The 20603-nt window shown below is 27.1% G+C and overlaps 2 protein-coding genes across 4 annotated transcripts in view; one reads left to right on the top strand and one right to left on the bottom strand.

Moving 5' to 3' along the window:
• The window catches only part of LOC135923870 (Golgi-specific brefeldin A-resistance guanine nucleotide exchange factor 1-like), a 34110-nt gene extending 33246 nt beyond the window's left edge, over window positions 1-864 (top strand). For all 3 annotated transcript variants that reach the window (XM_065458853.1, XM_065458852.1, XM_065458851.1), the window contains one exon: window positions 344-864. In XM_065458853.1, coding sequence (XP_065314925.1) covers window positions 344-711 — 368 coding nt within the window. In that variant the 3' untranslated portion in view covers window positions 712-864. The remainder of the gene's footprint in view (window positions 1-343) is intronic.
• Window positions 852-19551, bottom strand: LOC135924395 (DNA polymerase epsilon subunit 2-like). The gene is made up of 13 exons (XM_065459452.1): window positions 19539-19551; window positions 19022-19097; window positions 18834-18914; window positions 13975-14146; window positions 8085-8225; window positions 7819-7940; window positions 6505-6706; window positions 5781-5919; window positions 5074-5191; window positions 3705-3875; window positions 2314-2452; window positions 1340-1519; window positions 852-975 (listed from the first exon to the last, which is right to left on the bottom strand). The coding sequence occupies exons 1-13, from the start codon at window positions 19549-19551 to the stop codon at window positions 895-897; spliced, it is 1635 nt and encodes a 544-aa protein (XP_065315524.1). The 3' UTR covers window positions 852-894.
• Between the last annotated feature and the right edge of the window lie 1052 nt (window positions 19552-20603).

Raw genomic sequence — 20603 nt, 5'->3', positions numbered from 1 at the left:
TATCCAATATCTGAAAGACCGGAACCCTAGTCGATTTGAAAAATTAAATTTAAATGGTACCGATTAATCATTTGGAAAATCATATCATGTAGCATTTAATATTCATTTATCAATCATATTTTTCTAATTTCACTTTGAAACAATTTACAAAATACCGCCAATTAATGAAATTTAAAAAGATTCAAACTATCTCTGCAGGGCTGATATTTATTTTTAAAGAAATTTATTATTGCGTTTGAAAAAATGTATATGACTTTTTTACATATAATTTAGAAACTAAAGCTAACGTTATTTATTAGATGAACTAAATTATTTTCTAATCTCAATTTTTTTTTAAACAAAGCTCCATACCTATCTCAATATTATTCTTACCCTAATAGTCCTAATTATTGCGAAAATTCGGCTAATATTCCAGTTCCTGGCAACATTTATCATCCTAACTATGCTGACATTTATACACAACCACCAGCAAGCTTAAATAATCAAAATTACGTTAATAATGAGAGTTTGGATCATCAGGTGAATCCCAATTTATACTACTATCCATCAAATCAATATTACGACCCTCGTAACAGTATTCCTATGAATTTATATAACGAAAGTTTGAATGATATTGAGAAAACGCCGTCATCAATACCTTTGAATTCTAGTAATAAACCTATGAACGCGAATGGGAATAATGAAATCAATCGCCAGGGCAGTATTATATGAAAAAACTTTTTAAATGAAAATTTTCATTTATTATACATTTTCGGTGATTCAGATATTTTCGAAATCATAAAATATAATATAAATAATTATACTTTTTTATTTAATATAATATTGTCACTTTTTAGTTTAAAATAAAATTTATTGGAGAAATTTTTTTTATTATCTTTTTATTTTTAAACTAGGTTAAGGTATTGAGCTATCTTCAACAGTCTTATTAAATGGATAAAAAACCTTGAAGACAAAGTTGTTTCTTGAGAAGGAACTCTAAAATAAAAATATTTACTTTTGACAATATGAATCAAAAAAAATATTCATCACTTCGATCAACTTTTTTTCTAAAATTACCATTTTTAAAATTTTATGTATAAGTAATAGTGAACCGTTCAGTTCTAACAAGTTTGGCCTCCTCTACTTAACGAGGTTTTGACCTTGATCCAATTTCAACCAAAAATGAAGTTGGAACAAAGGCCATAACATCGAATCCTCGAAACCTGATTGAGAAAATTTATATGAACTAGAAGCCATTTTAAAATGTATATTTACTCAAAATTTACTAGAACCGGTCCTGACAATAAATATTTTATGTATATTGTTCAAAATAATAAAAATAATGCAAAGTATTACAAACCGGGTTGATGACAAGGCAATTATGTGGACTTTCATAAGTGTAGGGTAAATATCTGTCAGCACATACAATAAGATCTGGCAACGGGTATAAATTTAAAGCCTGGTCGAATTGATTAAATTTTGGACTAACGTCAAACGACATGGGTGATAAATTTGCTTGTGATAGTATTGTTTGAGCAAACTGCACTTTTAAATAAATATGTTTATGCGTAAGTAAATCAAACCACTAATATTAACGTTAGCGCTTTATATTAGGAGTATGCCGTCACTTTATACATGCCTAAAAAGGTAATAGATAAGAGTTAGACATTTTTCAAGGAGCGCATTCAGTTGGAGGGAGAGGGGATACCATTTTAGACAAATTAAAAAAATTTTATTAGTAGTATATTTATTTATTTTTTCTAATTGATAAAGCATATATTTTTTTTAAAAATAATTTGAAAAATGAAAAAAAAATTTACAATGCCAAAATAAGTTTTTCACAACATATTAATTGATTTAAATTAATACTGATTTGGCGAAGAAATAAAAGTAGAGCCCTGGACTAGAAAAGAAATGTGGAATCCAATCGAACTCAGTCATTAATTTAATAGCAAGAACTTATTCAAAATTTATTTTCCTAATAGTGTCTAAAAGCGGACTAGGTCCTTATTCCCAAAAGTTCGATGGGTTGTTCATAAATCGGTCTCTTTACTGTAGTCTTAAAATATCCAACTAATTTTAAATTTATAAACCCTAATTTGGGTTCGCAGCCCATGCTTTTAAGTAAAATTATAATTGTTTTGCATTTCATTTGCTTAATTACAGTTTTATTTGTGCATTTATAATAAAAAACTTAAATAACTTCTTTAAAGAAATTTGGATCGGGTCTTCGCCAAAAAATGTCTAGTCCGATCCAAAAATAGCCCATTGCTGGGCTCCATAAAACAAAAAGGCGTTTAAAATGTATTTATAAACGTGATGCGTAATATCGGCGGAGTCTGGAGCATCGATGCCTTCCAAATTTGGTGAATGAATACAATTTCTAAAAAGCTTGGTCACCATGTCCTCCCTAAACACTACAATATTGTGGGACATGTATTGTATTCTGCAGGGGTTGGACGTGAAGAAATACCTATTTTAGTTTGGTGAAACAATAAAATATTTTTCAATATTTGTATAACGATGATACATTTATAAGTAAAAACTAAATGAAATTTTATTTCTTTACTCCATTAACTTCTGGAAATATGGGCTCTAAGAAGGAAAATGCACATATATTTTTTAATATCTGGAAATAATTAAGCTAGAATAGTGATTTAAATTTTACAACATGGCTTTATAGTTCTTTAATATGAAATGAAATTTAATATAGTAAAAAAATCATTATAAATGATTTTATAAGTTGTGTTAATCCTGAAATTATTTATCAATTATAGAAATTCAATCCAATGCACCAGATGCCAGAAATGGGTGCATAATAGATGTAGGGGAAAAAGGGAAATTTGATGTTAACGAGAATGACCTTTATTTGTAGAACGTGCATAAAAGGGGTACATAATAATGATAACGTAAAAAATGGTGGTCTGGATATTGGCAATGGGCTAACCCCTGGGAAAGTGGTTATTTTTGTTATTTGGGTGATATGCCAAACGCAGATGGTGTAGATTCTACAGTTGTTGCAAGGGTCAAACAAGCATGCAGAAGTTCAGAGATGTCGTCTATTCTAGCAAATAAAAAAGTCTCTTAAGTTAAAGGGGAAAGTTTATGTAAGCTGTGCGAAGAGTTGTTTAGTTTAGGGCAGCGAAACATGGGCAATGAAAGCGACTCACGAAGCCAAATTAGAAAGAACAGAGATGGGGATGATTAGATAGATGTGTGGAGTATCTCTGAGAGAGAAAAAAACTAGCAAGGAATTGCGAGCAAAATTGGGTATAGAAATGATTGGAGTGATAATGCGACGAAATAAACTAAGATGGTTTGGGAATGTGGGACATATGACAAAAGATGATTGGGTAAAGAGATGCACCTTGTTAGAATTAGGATCAAGACCTAGAGGAAAGCCCAAGATGACGTGGACAAATGTGATAGGGGCGTATATGAGAAGCATAAATATTGATGCTCAGGACCGTCAAAAATGGAAAAAAAATCAGAGGGAAAACTGGCCTACCTGGAAATCGCCATAAAACAGAGAAGAATAAAAATATAGTCATATAATTAATCATTTACTAAGATTTTTAGATGCAGTTTATAAATATTAATTTCAGTTATATAAAAAATTTAATTTATCAACATTGTTAACATTATCATTTTTATATGGGTTTTTTTCTTTCGATTATATTTCTGACTTTATATCAATGAATGAATACGGAATTAATAATATATACTTATCATCTTGTGCCTTTTCTTTGTTTTCAGTTTCGGTAAAATTTTGCATAATTTCGTAATTGTAATCGTTCACACCTATATTTGTGTCACCTTTTACTACATTTTTATGGTTACGGGCAACATATATAGCTTTATGGAAAGTTTTGCTTAAACTATCAGGTAACGGTGGTCTATTTTTTTAAAAATGTAAATAAAAATTTGTGAATTTGTTTTTTGTAGAAAAATTGGGCAAAATTTCATGACGTTTGCAATAATAGTACATTAGAAATATCATTTAATATAATTTCCTATTTTAGCCTATCTATATTTATATTTTATCTTTGGGAGGAAGGATAATTTAGAAAATATATGATATTTAAATTTTTTATTATATTATTCACGGTACTATATAGTTAATCAAAATAATAATATTATTGTTTATTTGAATTTTTATCTATTTGTGTGGGGGGGGGGGGGGGGTAATTTTATTTTATAATATTTAAATTGCTTAATGTTATGATGCTATAAAAATTTATATCTTTATTTGTTTTAAAATTTTATCTTTATATTTAAAAGAAATTTAAAAAATGGAAATCCAAAAAATGCAATTTGATTTCTTTTAGGAAATTATTAAAATAAATATAATTCATATAAAAGTCTATATTAACATATAAAAAAATAATAAACTAATCATGAAAGCCAATCCCAATAAAATATTGGTATACATAATAATTTAAAATGCTATTTCATTCGACTTATTTTTGTTTAGCCCAGCTAATTAGTGTTTAAACTAAGACACCCTATTTTAGTTTGTTATAAGTGTTTGGTGGCATTATTATTTTTCATAATTTATGCCTTTTTTTCTCTTTTACTTTTTAAGCTGTTTAGTCGAAGCTATATATCCAGCTGTCTGGTAATAAGTCGAACTAGGGAATACCTTAAGAACTCAAAAAATATTCGTAAGGAAAGAGCCCATCTCTCAACTAATAAAGCAGTTTTGCTCATTACTAAAAAAAAATATTCCAGCGGGTTCCCCTCGGGGGGGGGGATTATGACCAGAAAATGACATACAAGTAGGACATGACGAGTTTTTGATGAATGGGCTGAGGTTGGTATAAGCATTTATTTAAAAAATCTTTAGTATAGAATAACAATCAAATTTTGATGTTAAATCATTTATAATTACTTTTTACATAATTAACAACTTCTCATTGGCAATAAGTATAAATATAATGCAGAGATGCACCGATACTCAGGGTTTTGTGTTTTTCAATAGACTACACAGTAGTATCGGCCGATACCATGTTGTATCTAGGTAGCTGTATAGGCTAAAAAGATGGTAACGGTGCATATCTGATATAAAGTATTGTCTATTGCTGACTTAGAAACCTTGGTAGTATTCCCGTAATCCCTTGATCATCTCTAATGTGAGGGACAAATACAAATCTAGATCTTTTAGATATATTCTTGTGTTTGGATATCATCAACGCTAATTCTGAAAAATGGTCTATTTTTTAAAAAATAAAATAAACCAGATAGTATAAGGGCTTGGTTTGCATTCGAGGTCTACAAAAAAGGCCCGGTTCGTACTTGGGTGGGGCCAAGCTAGGTTTGTATTGTAATATTAATAAAATTTCAATTTAAAATTAAGGAGGCAGAAGTAGTTTAAAATTTTTTTTACATAATAATTTTATTATCAATCTAATATCAAAATAAAAGTATACACCATTCCTTCTATTAATTATCCATATTTTTTTATATTTGATAAAATTCTAACGAAAATGAAATAATTCTAGTATTAATTAAATTTTTAAGCTAAAAATCTTGGGCAGGAAAAAAAAATTACAATAAAAAAGATTAAATGAACTTTCTAAGCATTCATATAGAAATAATTACTACTCTGAATAACAATTCGGGCGAGGGCAAATATTTTTCTTCTTTTGGGCAAATAATTTCTTCTCGCGTATTTTATAAGGAAAAAATATATATCCTTTTCCTCATTATTTAGTTATAATTAAATATACTAAAAATTTTATTATTTTAAAGGAATAAAATGAAATTAGACAAAATTGAATATTTTGATTTTATTTGTAAACTTGATGTTATTTTCCTTGATTTTTCAAAATCTTTATCTACCGATTTTTCCGGAGATATGAAAGAGCCGCAAATTATAAAAGCATAAGGTGGATTATCACTTTCGTAACCGTTTAACAATGTGTTGAATTTTTCTTTCACCTTATTAGATAAATGGGTTACATTATTTATCTATCTAAAAAAAGGAAATTCATACAAAGGTATCGAATAAAGTAAAATAATTATGTAAATGCATCATTTAAAATCAGGGATCTGTGAGAGTTCTGCCAGAAAAGTCATATTTTATAGAAACATATGCACATATTCTTTTAAATATTATCCGGAACGTTCTAGAAGTTTAAAAATTCTTGAAATGTTTGAAGAGTAATAAGAAGTCAATTTTTTTAGCAAACACAACCTTAAAATATAAAATTACTACCTATTTCATACTTGATAATTTTTATGCTTATTTCACCAGATGGAATACGAGAAAATTGTTAATTAAGATGGTATACGAGAAAATTGTTAATTAATTAAAGTCATTTTCTTTTATTATATAAAGATTAAAAAGAATTTTTTCAATCCAAGATAACATGGACAGTAACAAAATACATTAATAACAAGTAAGGGTTAAATAAATTTACAATCCACGGGGAACCGAGACTTTTTGCGATTTTTTGCAAAATATCTAAAGTATAACGTTTACAACACTGGTAATTATAAAATGAATGAAAATACGCTTATTACATTAGCCTTATCCAAATACAAATCACTAAGTATAACAAAACATGATTGCATTTCGGCCAATTTATTCTCGATATTTATGGTGTTAAGTGTATAATCACTGCATTCGTCCAGATCACATTCTTGATAATTTTCATAGAGTTTGGAAACTTTGGGATTTACATCGGGTTCTGGACCAAAAAAATTCGCATTGCCCATGTGTTCTCTACAAACATTTTGTTTGATTAAAATTTGAATAAATCATTTTAAAAAAATGTTAGGCAACTGAAATTATATTCAGATATTTGAAAAACCGAATGAAAATGTAAAAGATTTATCCTTGAATATCAACTATAAATATTGAAGGTGTCTTCAAAAAATGGCTACTGTATTAATTTATTTTAATCATTATAAAAAAAATTATTCGCAATATAAAATTCATTCAATATTTTCATCATTTATCAGATTTTGTTAGATCCCTACTTATAGTACTTTTAACTGAAGGAGAAAAATATCAAAACTAGGGAACATATTAAAATATATATGGAATTATATTGTATTATAAAAGAGGAAAATTTTAGTAAAAATGATTAAATATCAATGAATCTTAACGTATTCTTAAAAAGAAGGGTAATAAATAAAATCTATTAGAAAGATCAGAGATAAAATATTTTAGTTAATATTTATATGGAACCTCACCTAGATAAAGAAATTAATATCTTTGGCAAAACCAGAGTAATCGACACCCCAAATGTTACTTAAATTGTCGGTTATAATGGCAGTGCCGGCCACTCAAGTTAGCTTAGAGAGATATTTTTCAACAATAAAATCTTATACTTCCTCCATATAGATGTAATTTGACTGAGGCGAATCTATAAAATATTTAAATTCTACCGCTCAATACTATTTTTTTGAAAATAAATAATGTTCAATATTCCATTTAATAAATGATGTTTATGTTATAAAATATATTTTTTTCAATGATGAAATAAAAAAAAATATGTGCTTCTCTATACAAAATTTTAATGTAGGTTTGTATTCAAATACAGTTCAACCCGGGTTCTAGAGGTTAAACCGAACCAATATTAAATCAAGCCTGAATCGATATTCATTTAGGTTTGGATCCCAAGTTTTCAGCCCTATATTGTGGCCACCATACACCAAAATATTTCCCAAATTAGCTAATGTAATCTTGTTAAATTTATCCAACTTGGGTTGAAAAAAATCATAATTTTTTTTAAAAAAAAACATTCACTACCAATTTTATAAAAGTTTTAAAAAATCTATAACTTTGAACACTTACAAAACTATTGAAATTAAAATGTATTTTTTTAATACCTGGATATTGCTTCACTCTCAGCAGGGGGAAATCCAATAGCGTAAGCTTGAAATATATTATCCATTACATAACCTTCAGCCAATACAAAACAGTATTCGGTGAATATCCCATCATGCCATATGTAATACAATTCCCATTAAACATATTTTTAAGTTAAGGCTTAAATACTATATTGATAAATATTTGAAATTTCGTTTTAGAAATATGGAGATGGTAGGAGGTGTACATGAATAAACGTAAATTTAAAAAATAAAATAAAGGATATTGTTTCTGATATATCTAATTTGATCGCCCCTGATGGATCCTCAAGGAAAAGTTGATTTTCTTTCATCCTAGCTAACATTCCTAAACAAATAATATGCTCTTCGGGTCTGGCTCGCCCCAATAAATATATCACTGGTTTAACCTTAAATTATATTTTATATAAATAAAGTGTTTGTTTATTAACGACTTTTATAGATATCGAATCCAATCTACGATTGTCATAAGATGGGACTATTGTTACATAAAGTACAGTGGAAAATAAAATAGTTAAACTTAAAAATAATGTAGAGATCACTCATAGAAGTTGGCCCAACCCAACAAGCCTTGCAAAAAGATTTTCTGGCCGGACAAGAAAACTTGTGCAAAATATTTTTATGGGACAAATTGTGGTTAATTCGAAAATGTTTAATGCCTAGATATAAACTAATTTATGTCTTTCTCCTTTATAAAAAATTATTACGGACTAGGATGAAAAACATTTTCAAATATTTCCATATCAGTTCGGATGGCCTGGCGGTTTCTACCATAAAGGTGGGGGGGGGGGGGGGTTAAGATGCAGAATCATCGATAAATTCAGAGTGTAGATTTTACTTTTTTTATCTTTCGGGAGTAGAGGTTTAGGGGAGTAAATTTGGGCTAGCTAATTTTGATTTTAGGTTATAAGATGTGGTTCTAAATCCTCAGTTTGGGATGGTTTTAAAGTTAAATTTTTTTGGTTTTTGAAAGCCAGGTGAGGAAAGGGGTGGATTACTTTGATTTTAAAATTCTAAATATATTTTTTCAAAGTGTGGGGGGGGGGGGAGAGGGAGCAATTTTTGTTATCGATGAGACAAGGAATAGTACTTGGATAGTTAAATTCAGTTATTGTAGGAAGATAATAAATTGATATATCCAGTGGCATAGCCAGGATTTATCGAAGTAGAATTATTTTTTTATGGGCTTGGCCCCCAAAGCCTGTAATGATAGATCTTCGGCAGTGTCCCGCCTATGAAAATTAATTAAGAATTTTTGTTAAAAATATATAATATTTACATTTTTAAAATATTTAATATATTTTTATCATCTCCGTGATGTCCGAACAATAAGCATAATTATAAAATGTGTGCCAATATTGCATGCTAATGCCTATAAGTTGTTTAACCCGTATATTAACCAGTATAAAGTAAAAAATATTAGCAAAAAAATTTTGGCCATTACCGTTAAATCGACTGAAAATATTTATTTTGAAAATTTTATCCATATTTAGGGCTTAATTAGAAAATTATTTTAATCCATTTGGTGGAGATAGTACAAAGAAAAATAAGTTATTGGTGAACTTTGAATTCAAAGATTAAAATTGAAAGACCGGACTCGGGACAAACATTTTGATATTTAATATAACGCGTATAGTTAAAGTTTTTTGTTAGATTACAAATTTATCGATATTTTCAAATATTAAAATTTTCAATCTTTATTTAATGGATCTTCAGTCAGTTAAAAAATTTAAATGCTAAATATTTTAACTAGGGCTGTGCCGATCCACATATTTTTCACCGATCCGATCCGATACGATATTTATATTGATTTTTCACCACCCCTCTTTGAACCAAATGTAATTAAGAAATCAATATTTTTTATGCAAAAGAATTATGCATTTAATTTAATTTTTTTATTTCATCTATAATTAAAAAATTATATTATAATAGTAGATAAAATAAATAAAATAATATATCCATTTTATGTTGGTTTAAAAATTGTAATATTTAACATATAAAATTATAATATATTAGATTTTTTAAAATAAATATAAGAACCTCTAGATTTTCAGGCAAAGGATCATAATATTTCCAAATATTAGTTTTATTATTGTTGGCTGACTTTCAGAGCTCATTTTTAAAATGATTTGTTTTTTCTAATATTTCTCGTTCGAATTCTGTTTGATGGAATCGCTTTAAATGTTTCCGAATATTTGTTGTATTAAATAAATTTTTCATTATTCCTCCCCGTGAAATTAGAATTCCGCAGATAACGCATTTTGCAAAATTATCTTTATCTTTATCAAAATATTTCCATAATTCAGAAACCATATTTAAAATAATTCTTTTATTTAATGTATAAATAATAAAATTGGTTATTTTTTAAAAAAATATATAAAACTTTGGGTGTTCCTTTCTATTTTTATAAAAAAGCTTTTAAAATCTATTTAAAAAAATAAATAACATTTGCATTGTTTAAAAAAAAATTATTTAGAAAATATTATCAATGTAAAATAGTAACTCACTGAAACTCGGAAAAATTTATTTAAAAAAAATAAATAAAAAATATTTAAAAAAAAAATTTTTATTAAAAAAATTATAAATATGATGTAATAATAATTCAAATCAAAGTTTCATTATTCAAAAGTTTTAAGAATTCCATTTTTAGTAAAAGGATCGGATCGGGTTATTTACAAGTATCGGTCCGATCCGATATTTTTGGAAAGCGATAAATATCGGTACCGATCCGATATTTAATATCGGCACAGCCACAGCCCTAATTTTAACTTAGATTTCTAGTATTTTTGTTATGCCATTATATTTATAAAAATAAATTTAATAAGATATTTATTTCGTAATAACATTGCAATCTTTTAATAATTTTATTTACAAAATTAAATCTAAATAGGATATATAATGAATGCATCTTATTTTAATCAATTTTGTCAAAATGAAATCTAAATAACTTAAATATTTTCACTAATAATAACCACATCTCCTTATTATCTCGATTCTTAAGGTAGATTGCTCTGCTATTTAAAATATTTATAAAACGTAACCTACAACTCCATAAAATGGCCACTTAATGGTAATAGGCCTGGAGGAAAAATGCAAAAAAAACAAAAGCACACTTTAAAAAATACTAGAAAAATACATTTTGTTTAAAATACAAGTATTCGCGATGCTGCTTAGCGCTGAATACAGGCTCCTAATTGAACGCTTAATAAATTGAATTTATAAAGGCATGGCTAAATAGGGATGCTCCAATTGTTCAAATTTATTTTACCTGCCTTTTTATGATGCAAGGTAATAGGGTCATACCTTCGGGTAGATCTTAAGCATTTACTTACTAGTATGTAACATTATTCGATTTAATTTAATTATGTTTCCAGATCATTGTTGGAGGTCATGAAAGTCTCAAATAGTTCAAGATTTTGAGAAGTAGGGATTTGTCTTGAAGATTAAATCATCGTAAATGTATATTTGATTCTGGGAGTTTATCTTGCGACGTTTTCAATCGTGTTTTCTTCTTTTACATTGCTACTACCAGGGATTCGAACCGAATCGGGAGAAGAAACCAAGGTTTTTGGAAAAATAATCTGAACCCAAGCCGAACCCGGATTCAACCGATTTCAGCTTATTAAATCATATATTAAGATGTTTGTATTATAAATACAAATATTAATAATTTAATTGAGATTTTATAATATTTTCAAATTTCCAATTTAACAACTTAATTCATTTAGGCCATTTTTAAATTTTTTTAAATTTATTCTTAAAGATTCCTATAGGAGTGTTAATAAATTTTATACAATTAAATTCATTTACGCCATTTATTTTTAAATTTTAACTCATTCTCAAAGATTATTAATTAGAGGAAAATGAAAGTGAACAAGTCAAGGTAAAAATACAAAATTTTTAAAATATGACTATGCTTTATATTTTTAATTAACTATATTTTGCCTATAAATAAAATAAAAAAATGTCTAATTTTTTAATTATGATTTAAATATATGATTATTTTTTTATCAATTCAAAAATTCTTAAACCCGAGCTGAACCAGGAATCAAACCCGGGTTCAAAAATATTTCCCTGAACCGAACCCGAGCCTACCTATTTTTTTACCTTAAACCGAACCCGAACCCGGGGAAAAATCTTGCCGGGTTCGAATCCCTGGTTACCCCTAGGTATTTCAATGTAATTTTTCGATAATTAGATTGGCTGTGGGAATAGAGCAAAAGTGGATTAATATCGTTTCGGAGTATGTCTTGAATCCAAATTTTTTCCCTGCATTTTTAAATTATAAAAATACGAATACACAGTCCTGTTATAATGCGATCATTGGTATTGTATTTGAATTTTGTCTAATGAGGTGATTTTTTTATTTAATCATTTTGATGAATTTTAACAGGGGAATACGAATTGGGATATTAGGCTTTAGTAGTGAAATCAAGTTTGTTTAGGATGAAAGAACCGAAAGCGATTGAAAGTCGAAGAATATATTATTTATTAGTAATCCCTTTCCAGTATTCTTTTAGTTTAATTACTTTTATAATATCGTGGCCTTTTCTAAAGGTTATAGAATACTGAGTTGGGTTCTAGGTAATGCCTTACCTATGAATAACGTGTGTAGTATTCAGAATTGTAGCTATTCGTCTTCAATGTAGCAGTAATTTGCATATTTTAGAAAATTCAATAGTGTTGAGTTAAGCCATTCTTTTAGTAATCATTCCAAATTATTCTCATTAATGAAACATAATATAAGCGATTCTTTTTTTCGATAGATCTTTAAAAAATATGGCTAACAGCTCGTCTTAACCATTCCATTGCGTTATGCCTTTTTAATTCTTCAAATATAATAAATTAGCTCGAATTTCGTAGCAGAATTTAGTGTTTAAATGTGTTTTCTACCAGATGTAAAGTCGGAGTTGACTTAATACATTTCACTATCGTGAGACACACTCATATAATTAAGGTTTTTCTGTGGCAATTAAATTGTTGTTTTCGTTTCGAATGTTTTAAAGTTTGGATAGTGTTTTTATTTGCAAAGGAAATTTGTTATTCGTCACGATATTAGCTAAGAAAAATTATTGTTCTTTACTTAATTTTAGTGTTAATAGGCTGGATTATAGCCAAGTTTTAAAAACGATTAACTCAATATTTTAGCCAGAAAAATATTGCCATAAGCCTCGAGGCTTCGTTAATAGATATATAATCTTTGTGCTATGTATGACCAAAATCTTCAGGTTTGCGTAATATTTTTCTGGCTAAAATATTGAGTTAGCCTTTTTCAAAAATCGGCTCGAATCGAGCCGTTTAACAACACTACTTAATTTATTACTAATATTTTTAATTTATATCAGTCTTTTTCGCTAAAATGGCAGCTCTGTTTAAACTATTTATTCGAAATCCGATCTGGGTATAAATAACTTTCGGTAGGTATTATAGGCCCAGAAGAACAACTAATTTAAATTTATCATTATATAATACCACACAAGTCATATATATGTTTACATTTGACACATGGATTACAAACGAATTTATGATTTTTAAATTTACCAATATTAATTAAAATAATACTTATGTTTCTAGCTAATTAATTTAGTTGATTAAATCAGATAATAAATACAAACCTCACTCTAAGACCAAACTTAGTTAATTCAATAACCTCCTTTAGAAAAGGATATAATACTATAAAGGCAATTATTACTACATTTAAAATATTTTTGGAAAAGAGTTTCTAAATAAGAATTTAATAGTGTACTTATCAGAAGGTTTCGCTTCATAGAAATATTTCCAATAGTAATAATTTCGGTTGTTTGAATCTAAGAAGGTACTTTTCATATGTTCTACTATTTTTTTTATATAAACCTAAAATCCTTAGCTTATAATCTGTTTACATGTCAGGTCATTTTTTGCTGAAAGCAGTAGTAATAAGAATCTATTTTATTTTATTGAGAAAATTCCGCGAAAATATAAATTGATTTCTGGGAGAAAAATACACTGATCACGACTCGAACTTTTGGGTTGGAAATTAAAATATTGCCTTAACTTGTGTACCAATAATATTTTCTGACTGCCTAGCATGATGTAATATTATAATAGATAAAATGGAAAAAAAATAATATTTATGAAATTTCAGATTTTTCTTTAAACTTGAAATTTAGTCGAAGTGGGCAGTTCGCGATTTTCATCTTTCGAGATAACGTTAGCGATTGTAAATAATTTACTTTTGGACAAACGATAGCACAGTAAATTGTATCTATTAGCCAAATTTAAAGATTTTGAATCAGGATTCCCTATTAAATTACCATCAGAATTCATTTTCCTTTGGAATATAAATGATTATAAAAAAAATATTATAATTTATGATAAGCGTAAAAAGAAAAACCTCAAGAATATGGTAACCATTCAATTACAATGACCATAACCTTTGGTCACCAAACCATCTAAGATAACACATTATTCAAAAAATCTGAGATCGGCAGCGTCAAATAAGAAATTATTTTTAAAACCTGAGCCGTTTAGCTATGCAGGTCCACATAGTTGCATGGTTTTATTTAGCATCTATCTTTGAATCAAATATATTTTTAAAAATCCATATTTTCTATGCAAAAAATTAAATTATTTTATTTTAATTTCTAAAATTAGAACTAGTTAAAAAAAAGTAAATTATATTATAATATAAAGATATCTCAATAAGCACAGGGATAAAATTAGCCTTGTTAAAATGGTGGAATCATGCGAATCCAACTCTTGGTTGGGTTGAAAAATACACCAGATACCATATAATTGTTGTTAAAAGATACTTTTCAAATGTAGATAGATATAATTTTTCCCAAGATACAATTTTATTATAATTATGGTGTGCATAAGGCCTAATTAAAATTTTCAAATTCTAAAGCTATCTAAAATAATTTAGCGAGTTATCTCTATGTAAAATATATGAGTAAATGATAAAGAATAATAGTTAGATTTTATTTTAATAATGCATATACAACTATATGATCAAATGATTATAAATAAAAATTGTTAGATTTCAGTAATTGAACATTCTCAAAATTTCCATCATTCTTCGTTTATCTGTAAAGACATTTCTAACCAAATCAAAATGTACTTCTACTGGGACATTTGACAGAGTTGCGTTATATTTATGAATATCAATATTATGTATATTGGGATCATAATAAATAAGCTAAAACCTATTCAAGATTGAGTGTCAAAATTTATATCATTATTCATATCATCTAAGGGGTACTGAAAAAATCTGATATTAAATTATTTGATTTTTTCAGAATTTATCTTTTATAATCAGGTGGAAACTGTAATGGTTCATTGACTAAAATTTAAAATTTACCATGTTACCGGCACCCATTGCATAAAATAAATTTGTTGGTTTGTTTTTGTAATTAAATGGATTAGGATATAATATTTAATGAATTGAATTAAAATATTACTTTTTTAATAAAATGTAAAATAAAATATATCTAAATAACTGATAGATATCGCATTTTTGTATATAAATACTAACTCTACACACAATCAATGTGTTAACCCAATCTAACCTAGCATCACTGAATAAAATAATAAATTTATTGAAAAGTATTTTGTTTAGTCAAAAAGATTTCAAATATTCTTAATTTTCTTTCAAGTATGGTAGATTTACATAAATATCTGTATCAACTATCTTATCGGTATTTTGATTCTCCTTGATTTAGTTTATAGGCATCCCACAAATTCATTTGCCACCCTTTTTACCATTACCTAAATTATCAATAATTTAATCTTATTCTTTTTTAAAAACCTGAAAAATCTTTATTGGGAGTTTGAGGTCAAACATTTATTTATATCAGAGACCTGCGGGCGCGGCCCTAAGCCCGGGTAAACGGCTGTATATTATTTTTTTTAAATATACCAAAAAAAAAATTTTTAAATACCCGGGCTGGGTCGTATATTTTAAAACTAAACATTTTATAGCTATAAAAATTAAATATAATATATTTTTAAAAAATCTGCGCCGGGCCTGAAAATATAAAACTTGGGCAGGGCCGTGCAAGTGATACTTCTACAGGTCTCTGAGTTATATCATCTTCTATGTATGTAATCTTAAGCTTCTCAATATAAGAAATATTTATAGGTAAAAGAAATATGTAGCGATATAAAAAATTTTCCAGTCATAAATATCAAAAAACCTATTTGTTAATCATAATAGCTTTCATAGTCTGTACGCCCTTTATCTGTTTCCCTTCTAATCGTTAATTCGCATTTGAGAATTTCATTAAAGGTATAACATTGCTTATTGAGCATGATTTGACCCATATTTCTTTCATTACCCTTTGTATTAATTCCAGAATATCCACTACCTTTTCTTATAGTTCCCACTAATATATAAAAGGATGATCGATAATAACTGTACCGTCCTTTTTGTTGAATTAATCGTTCGAGCAAGTAGTAGGTAAAATTTCAACGGGTTGGCACATTTTAGATTGATTTGTGCTTAGTTAAACCTGATCAAATTTAGATTTCTTTTAAACTCTTTTGTAATACTTTCTACCATCTATGAGCAAAATCTCCAGTTGCGCAATATTCTTTGTCTAAAATATTGGGTTATCCGTTTTTAAAAATCGAGCCTTTTATTAACATAGATATAGTAATCTTGTTAAAATCGTTATCTTCCACTATGGAAATCGCTGATAATAACAGGTTATCATTTCTTCAATAAATTTAGAATATGGATTTAAGATTGGAATTTTTCAAATATTTGTTTTATTAAGAATAGCTTATATATTGTTAGATGTATATGCGTAGCCAGGACTTTGTTAAGGGGGAGGCCCTATTAGATGAGGCTTTTCTCCATAAATTTTATTGGAGGTCTTTAGGTCCACTTTTATAAAAATAATTTTGAGTTTTCACTTTTTTATAAAAATGTTTTTTTTCTAAAAATTTTCAATCATAGTCGTTATTTTTAAAAGTATTAACGAATTTCTCTTTATACTGATCATTATATACATTTTTTAGGGGAGAGGGGGGGGGGAGTTGTGTATGGGGTAAATTTTTATTAGCCTTCAGAATGAAGATTTTTTCTTGCCCTCCCCGGCTATGCCTACAGTTGGGTGAGCCTTCTTTTAAAAAAAATGAAGTTTATTTTTCTAATATTTTTAATTCTTTCCTTGATGACTCTTTAAGAATAGTTCTTAATTGGCCTCTCTTCCATGGTATTTGTGTAATCCCATCAGGCGTTTTATTTATAACACATAAAAATCAATGGTAAATTATTATAATAAACAATTAATTAATATCCTACTCATTAAATATTCTAATGAATTTGAATGAAATTTATTTACATTTTTTGTTCCACGGGATTATAAAAATAAAACTTTTATCAAAATTCTTTCCGATATGTGTTCCGCAGACATATATTTAATTGCAGACACATTATTTCTCGTATAATTCTATAAATCCATAATTTTTAGTATATGATTTTTACTAGCTGCTAATCTCTTAATATAATGGGTAACATTGGAAACCTTAAGTGTGATCTTGGACTAGAAAAGCGTTGTTCTCTGTAAAGTCAGATATTATTAAATCTTCATTATTCAAATTAGATTTTAATTAGTAATAAAGATTGTTACGAAAAAATAAATAGGCAATGTAATAAATTCTTTAATTTTTTAATTAAATATTCTACAAAATCGTTAGGAAATTTTGTTAGCTTTTCGAGCGTGATATTATTTACTGCCAACCATCGTTAGGTTATGTAATCTATGATATTAATATCAAGTGAATAAGGTCTCTCTTTAAGTTTTGAAAGGAATTTCTTTATGGACTTTGGGAAATTCAATGATTATGCTTTTATAGTAGGATATGAATAGCCATCTTAGTTGGCTGTTAATTGACTTAATTTACTATCAATTATAATCAGTTTAAAATTTTAATAAATTGAAAATCCACATTGTATAAGTCCCAGGCCCGTCTGCTAAAATGCAGTTTTTGGTCTTAAGAATGCAACTTGCTAAAATCAACTTTCATATTACTGTCGGTTATTTTAAATGAGTAAATAATTCTTTAATATTACAAAAATTAATCTGTTTAACACTTGGTCCGTTTGTTGAAATTACAATTTTTGTAAGATAAATTATGCCAAATATAATTATTTGTGAGTAAATTTGTATTTATATAAAAAGATTAAATTTTGAGTGACTTAATTTGCAAATAATAGATTTTTTTGTAGCAACAAAGAAAAATTTTCAAAATAATCTTGACAATGAAAATAGGTTTTGAAGATCCCAAATAATTAATTTGCAGCAAATTGACATAAATATCATAAGATTACTCCATATTTTGATATTTTTATAGGATTTTAGCCAAACGACCAATATTTAAAATAAGATAACTCTTAGCCCAGTGCTTGCCCTTCCAGTCTAGGATTTTGAACAAATATAAGGCAATATAATGCCTATATATGAAAAAATAAAAGTTTAATTTATATAACAATTTTCAGTTTTTGGTAATAAGTTGATCTTCACTAGGCAAGTGTATTTTGTGATATTTAAAATTAAATAGTGTATTTTAGAATTTTTTAAAGATGGCTATGACTCGAGAAGTAAGCCGATTTAGTAAGTAAAATTTAAATTTTTTATAATTTAATGTCTCTACTACTATCATACAAATTTTTAAAAAAACCGAAATAGGTAGGGTTAATAAACTTTTTTGGTTGATTTAATATGGATTATATATATATATATACTACTGAAAATAAAATGTACATTAGATATTTTTTGATATTCTATTATAATATGCTTTTTTTAACTCTAGTCTTAATTGTAGAAATAAAAATATTCAAATAAATGTATAATTCGATTTTGGCCTAGAAAACATGGCTTTTTATAATTACATTTGGTAAATTTGGATAAAAAATCAATGTAAACATCGGATCAGATGAAACAAATACAGAATCGGTAAAAAATAGGTAAATCGACACAGCCCTGCTTAATTATGATTATTTTTTGTCATACCTAATAATCTTATTATTTTCGGCGTCGTATTCTAATTTGGGAATATTTTTGAAGGCATCTAAAACGTGAAATATGGTTTTCCTAGATAAATAAAATATTTAATATTAGGAATTTGACATAATAAAAAATATCGGATTTTTATTAAGCGTTTTAAAAAAAAATTTAGTAAAAAATGATGATAATTATACTTTGATTTTTTGGCTTGTGACACTTTAAATACATCGTCTATCAGTTCCCCATCAATGAGAGATGAAGTTATTTGTTCTTTAAAATAGTTTGGAAGAGATATGATAAAAATATTAATGAGAAGGATATAAAACAAAGACTAAAAAAACAAGATTTTAATTTTGAGCCTACAGTTTTACAATGATATTGATGAGATATGATTTTCGCAGTGTGGGACTAGAAAGTAAAAACTCGTTTAATGAAAATTAATAAATTACAAATATATACAAAAAAAATAATCATCTTTTTTTTAATGATAGCTGTGGGTAAGAAAGTTTAAAGACACTGATGATATCAAATGAAAGGTATGGACCCATTTTTTCAGAAACCAACCTACTCGAGAGAGTAGCTTAGGTTTAGAAAGATGGTAGAAAGGTTAATAAGGCACAGGGTAGTTATATATTTAAAAATAGGTTTAATAAAATTTGATATAAAAACATTTTTACTGTTCCGTTTCTCATTCCGACCTTAAAATAATACTCCCTACTTCCATTTCGTAAATGCATTCCTAAAATAATATCTAATTATTTTTCTATTAATACACCATTTTTATTCATAAATCCTTATAATAAATATCAGTTGTTAGATCTGGTTATAATTTATATTTGGGTGATAATATTAATACAAATTTGAGTGTCAAAAGAAACTTCATAACACTAAATTGGTAACAAAATTTTCCATTTAAATTTAAAACTTTATATTTAATGTTTAAAATAAATTATGCTGCATTCTGCTGCACTATATTTGCAGTCTACTGTTTCACATAGGGCAAGACTCATTGGCATATAGCCTAACCGGACATAATATTTGTGATGCTATTATGGTTAGGGCTAAGAATTGCTGGAATAAAAATATATAGTTAGCTAGTTTAAAGAAGTGACCTACCACTCAAACTAAAAAAAAGAGTATTGCTGCTGTTTTGATTTTTATATTAGTACACAAAGCAAAATTTCTTTTTTTAAATATATCTTTATTAAGTCGAAGAAAATGAAGCATCAAAAAAATTTATTTTTATTTGTTTTTAACAAGTAGTAAAAAAATCTAAATTTGAACCTAGCAAGCAGTCATCCCTCTCACCTATAACCTGAGCTCAATAATATATTTATTGCTATAGTTTGTTAAAAATTTTTTGCCTAGTGTATTATTATCTTCTTGATAATATTTAATTGCATCCAAAAAAATCTTCTAAATCATTAGAGGGTATATTGGGTATAATTTTATGTAATTTTGTGTTAGGAATATGTTTTTTTCTAAAATTGATTTATTTTTTAATTGTCTATTTTCATCCTTACCTCTCCATTCCCAGTTCAATTTGAATATAGAATGGATAATAGCAGCAATGATATTACCTATATAAGCTGATGAAAATCTAATATTCAAAAAAATATTTTTTTATAAAAATATAAACCTTTTATCAATACCACATATAGAGACTTTACAGCAGGAGATTAGCAAAACTTTGAATCTGCAAAATCATTTACTTTTGAATAGGAATTAAAAAAAACCCTTCAAGTATTCAAGGTTTTACCAAAAGCTCACCTGAAA

Source organism: Gordionus sp. m RMFG-2023, chromosome 2 (assembly GCF_954871325.1).
Source record: "Gordionus sp. m RMFG-2023 chromosome 2, tfGorSpeb1-WG-v2, whole genome shotgun sequence".
Classification (NCBI taxonomy): domain Eukaryota; kingdom Metazoa; phylum Nematomorpha; class Gordioida; order Chordodea; family Parachordodidae; genus Gordionus; species Gordionus sp. m RMFG-2023.
Note: the sequence above shows the minus strand (reverse complement) of the source record. Positions and strands in the feature narration are given on the sequence as shown.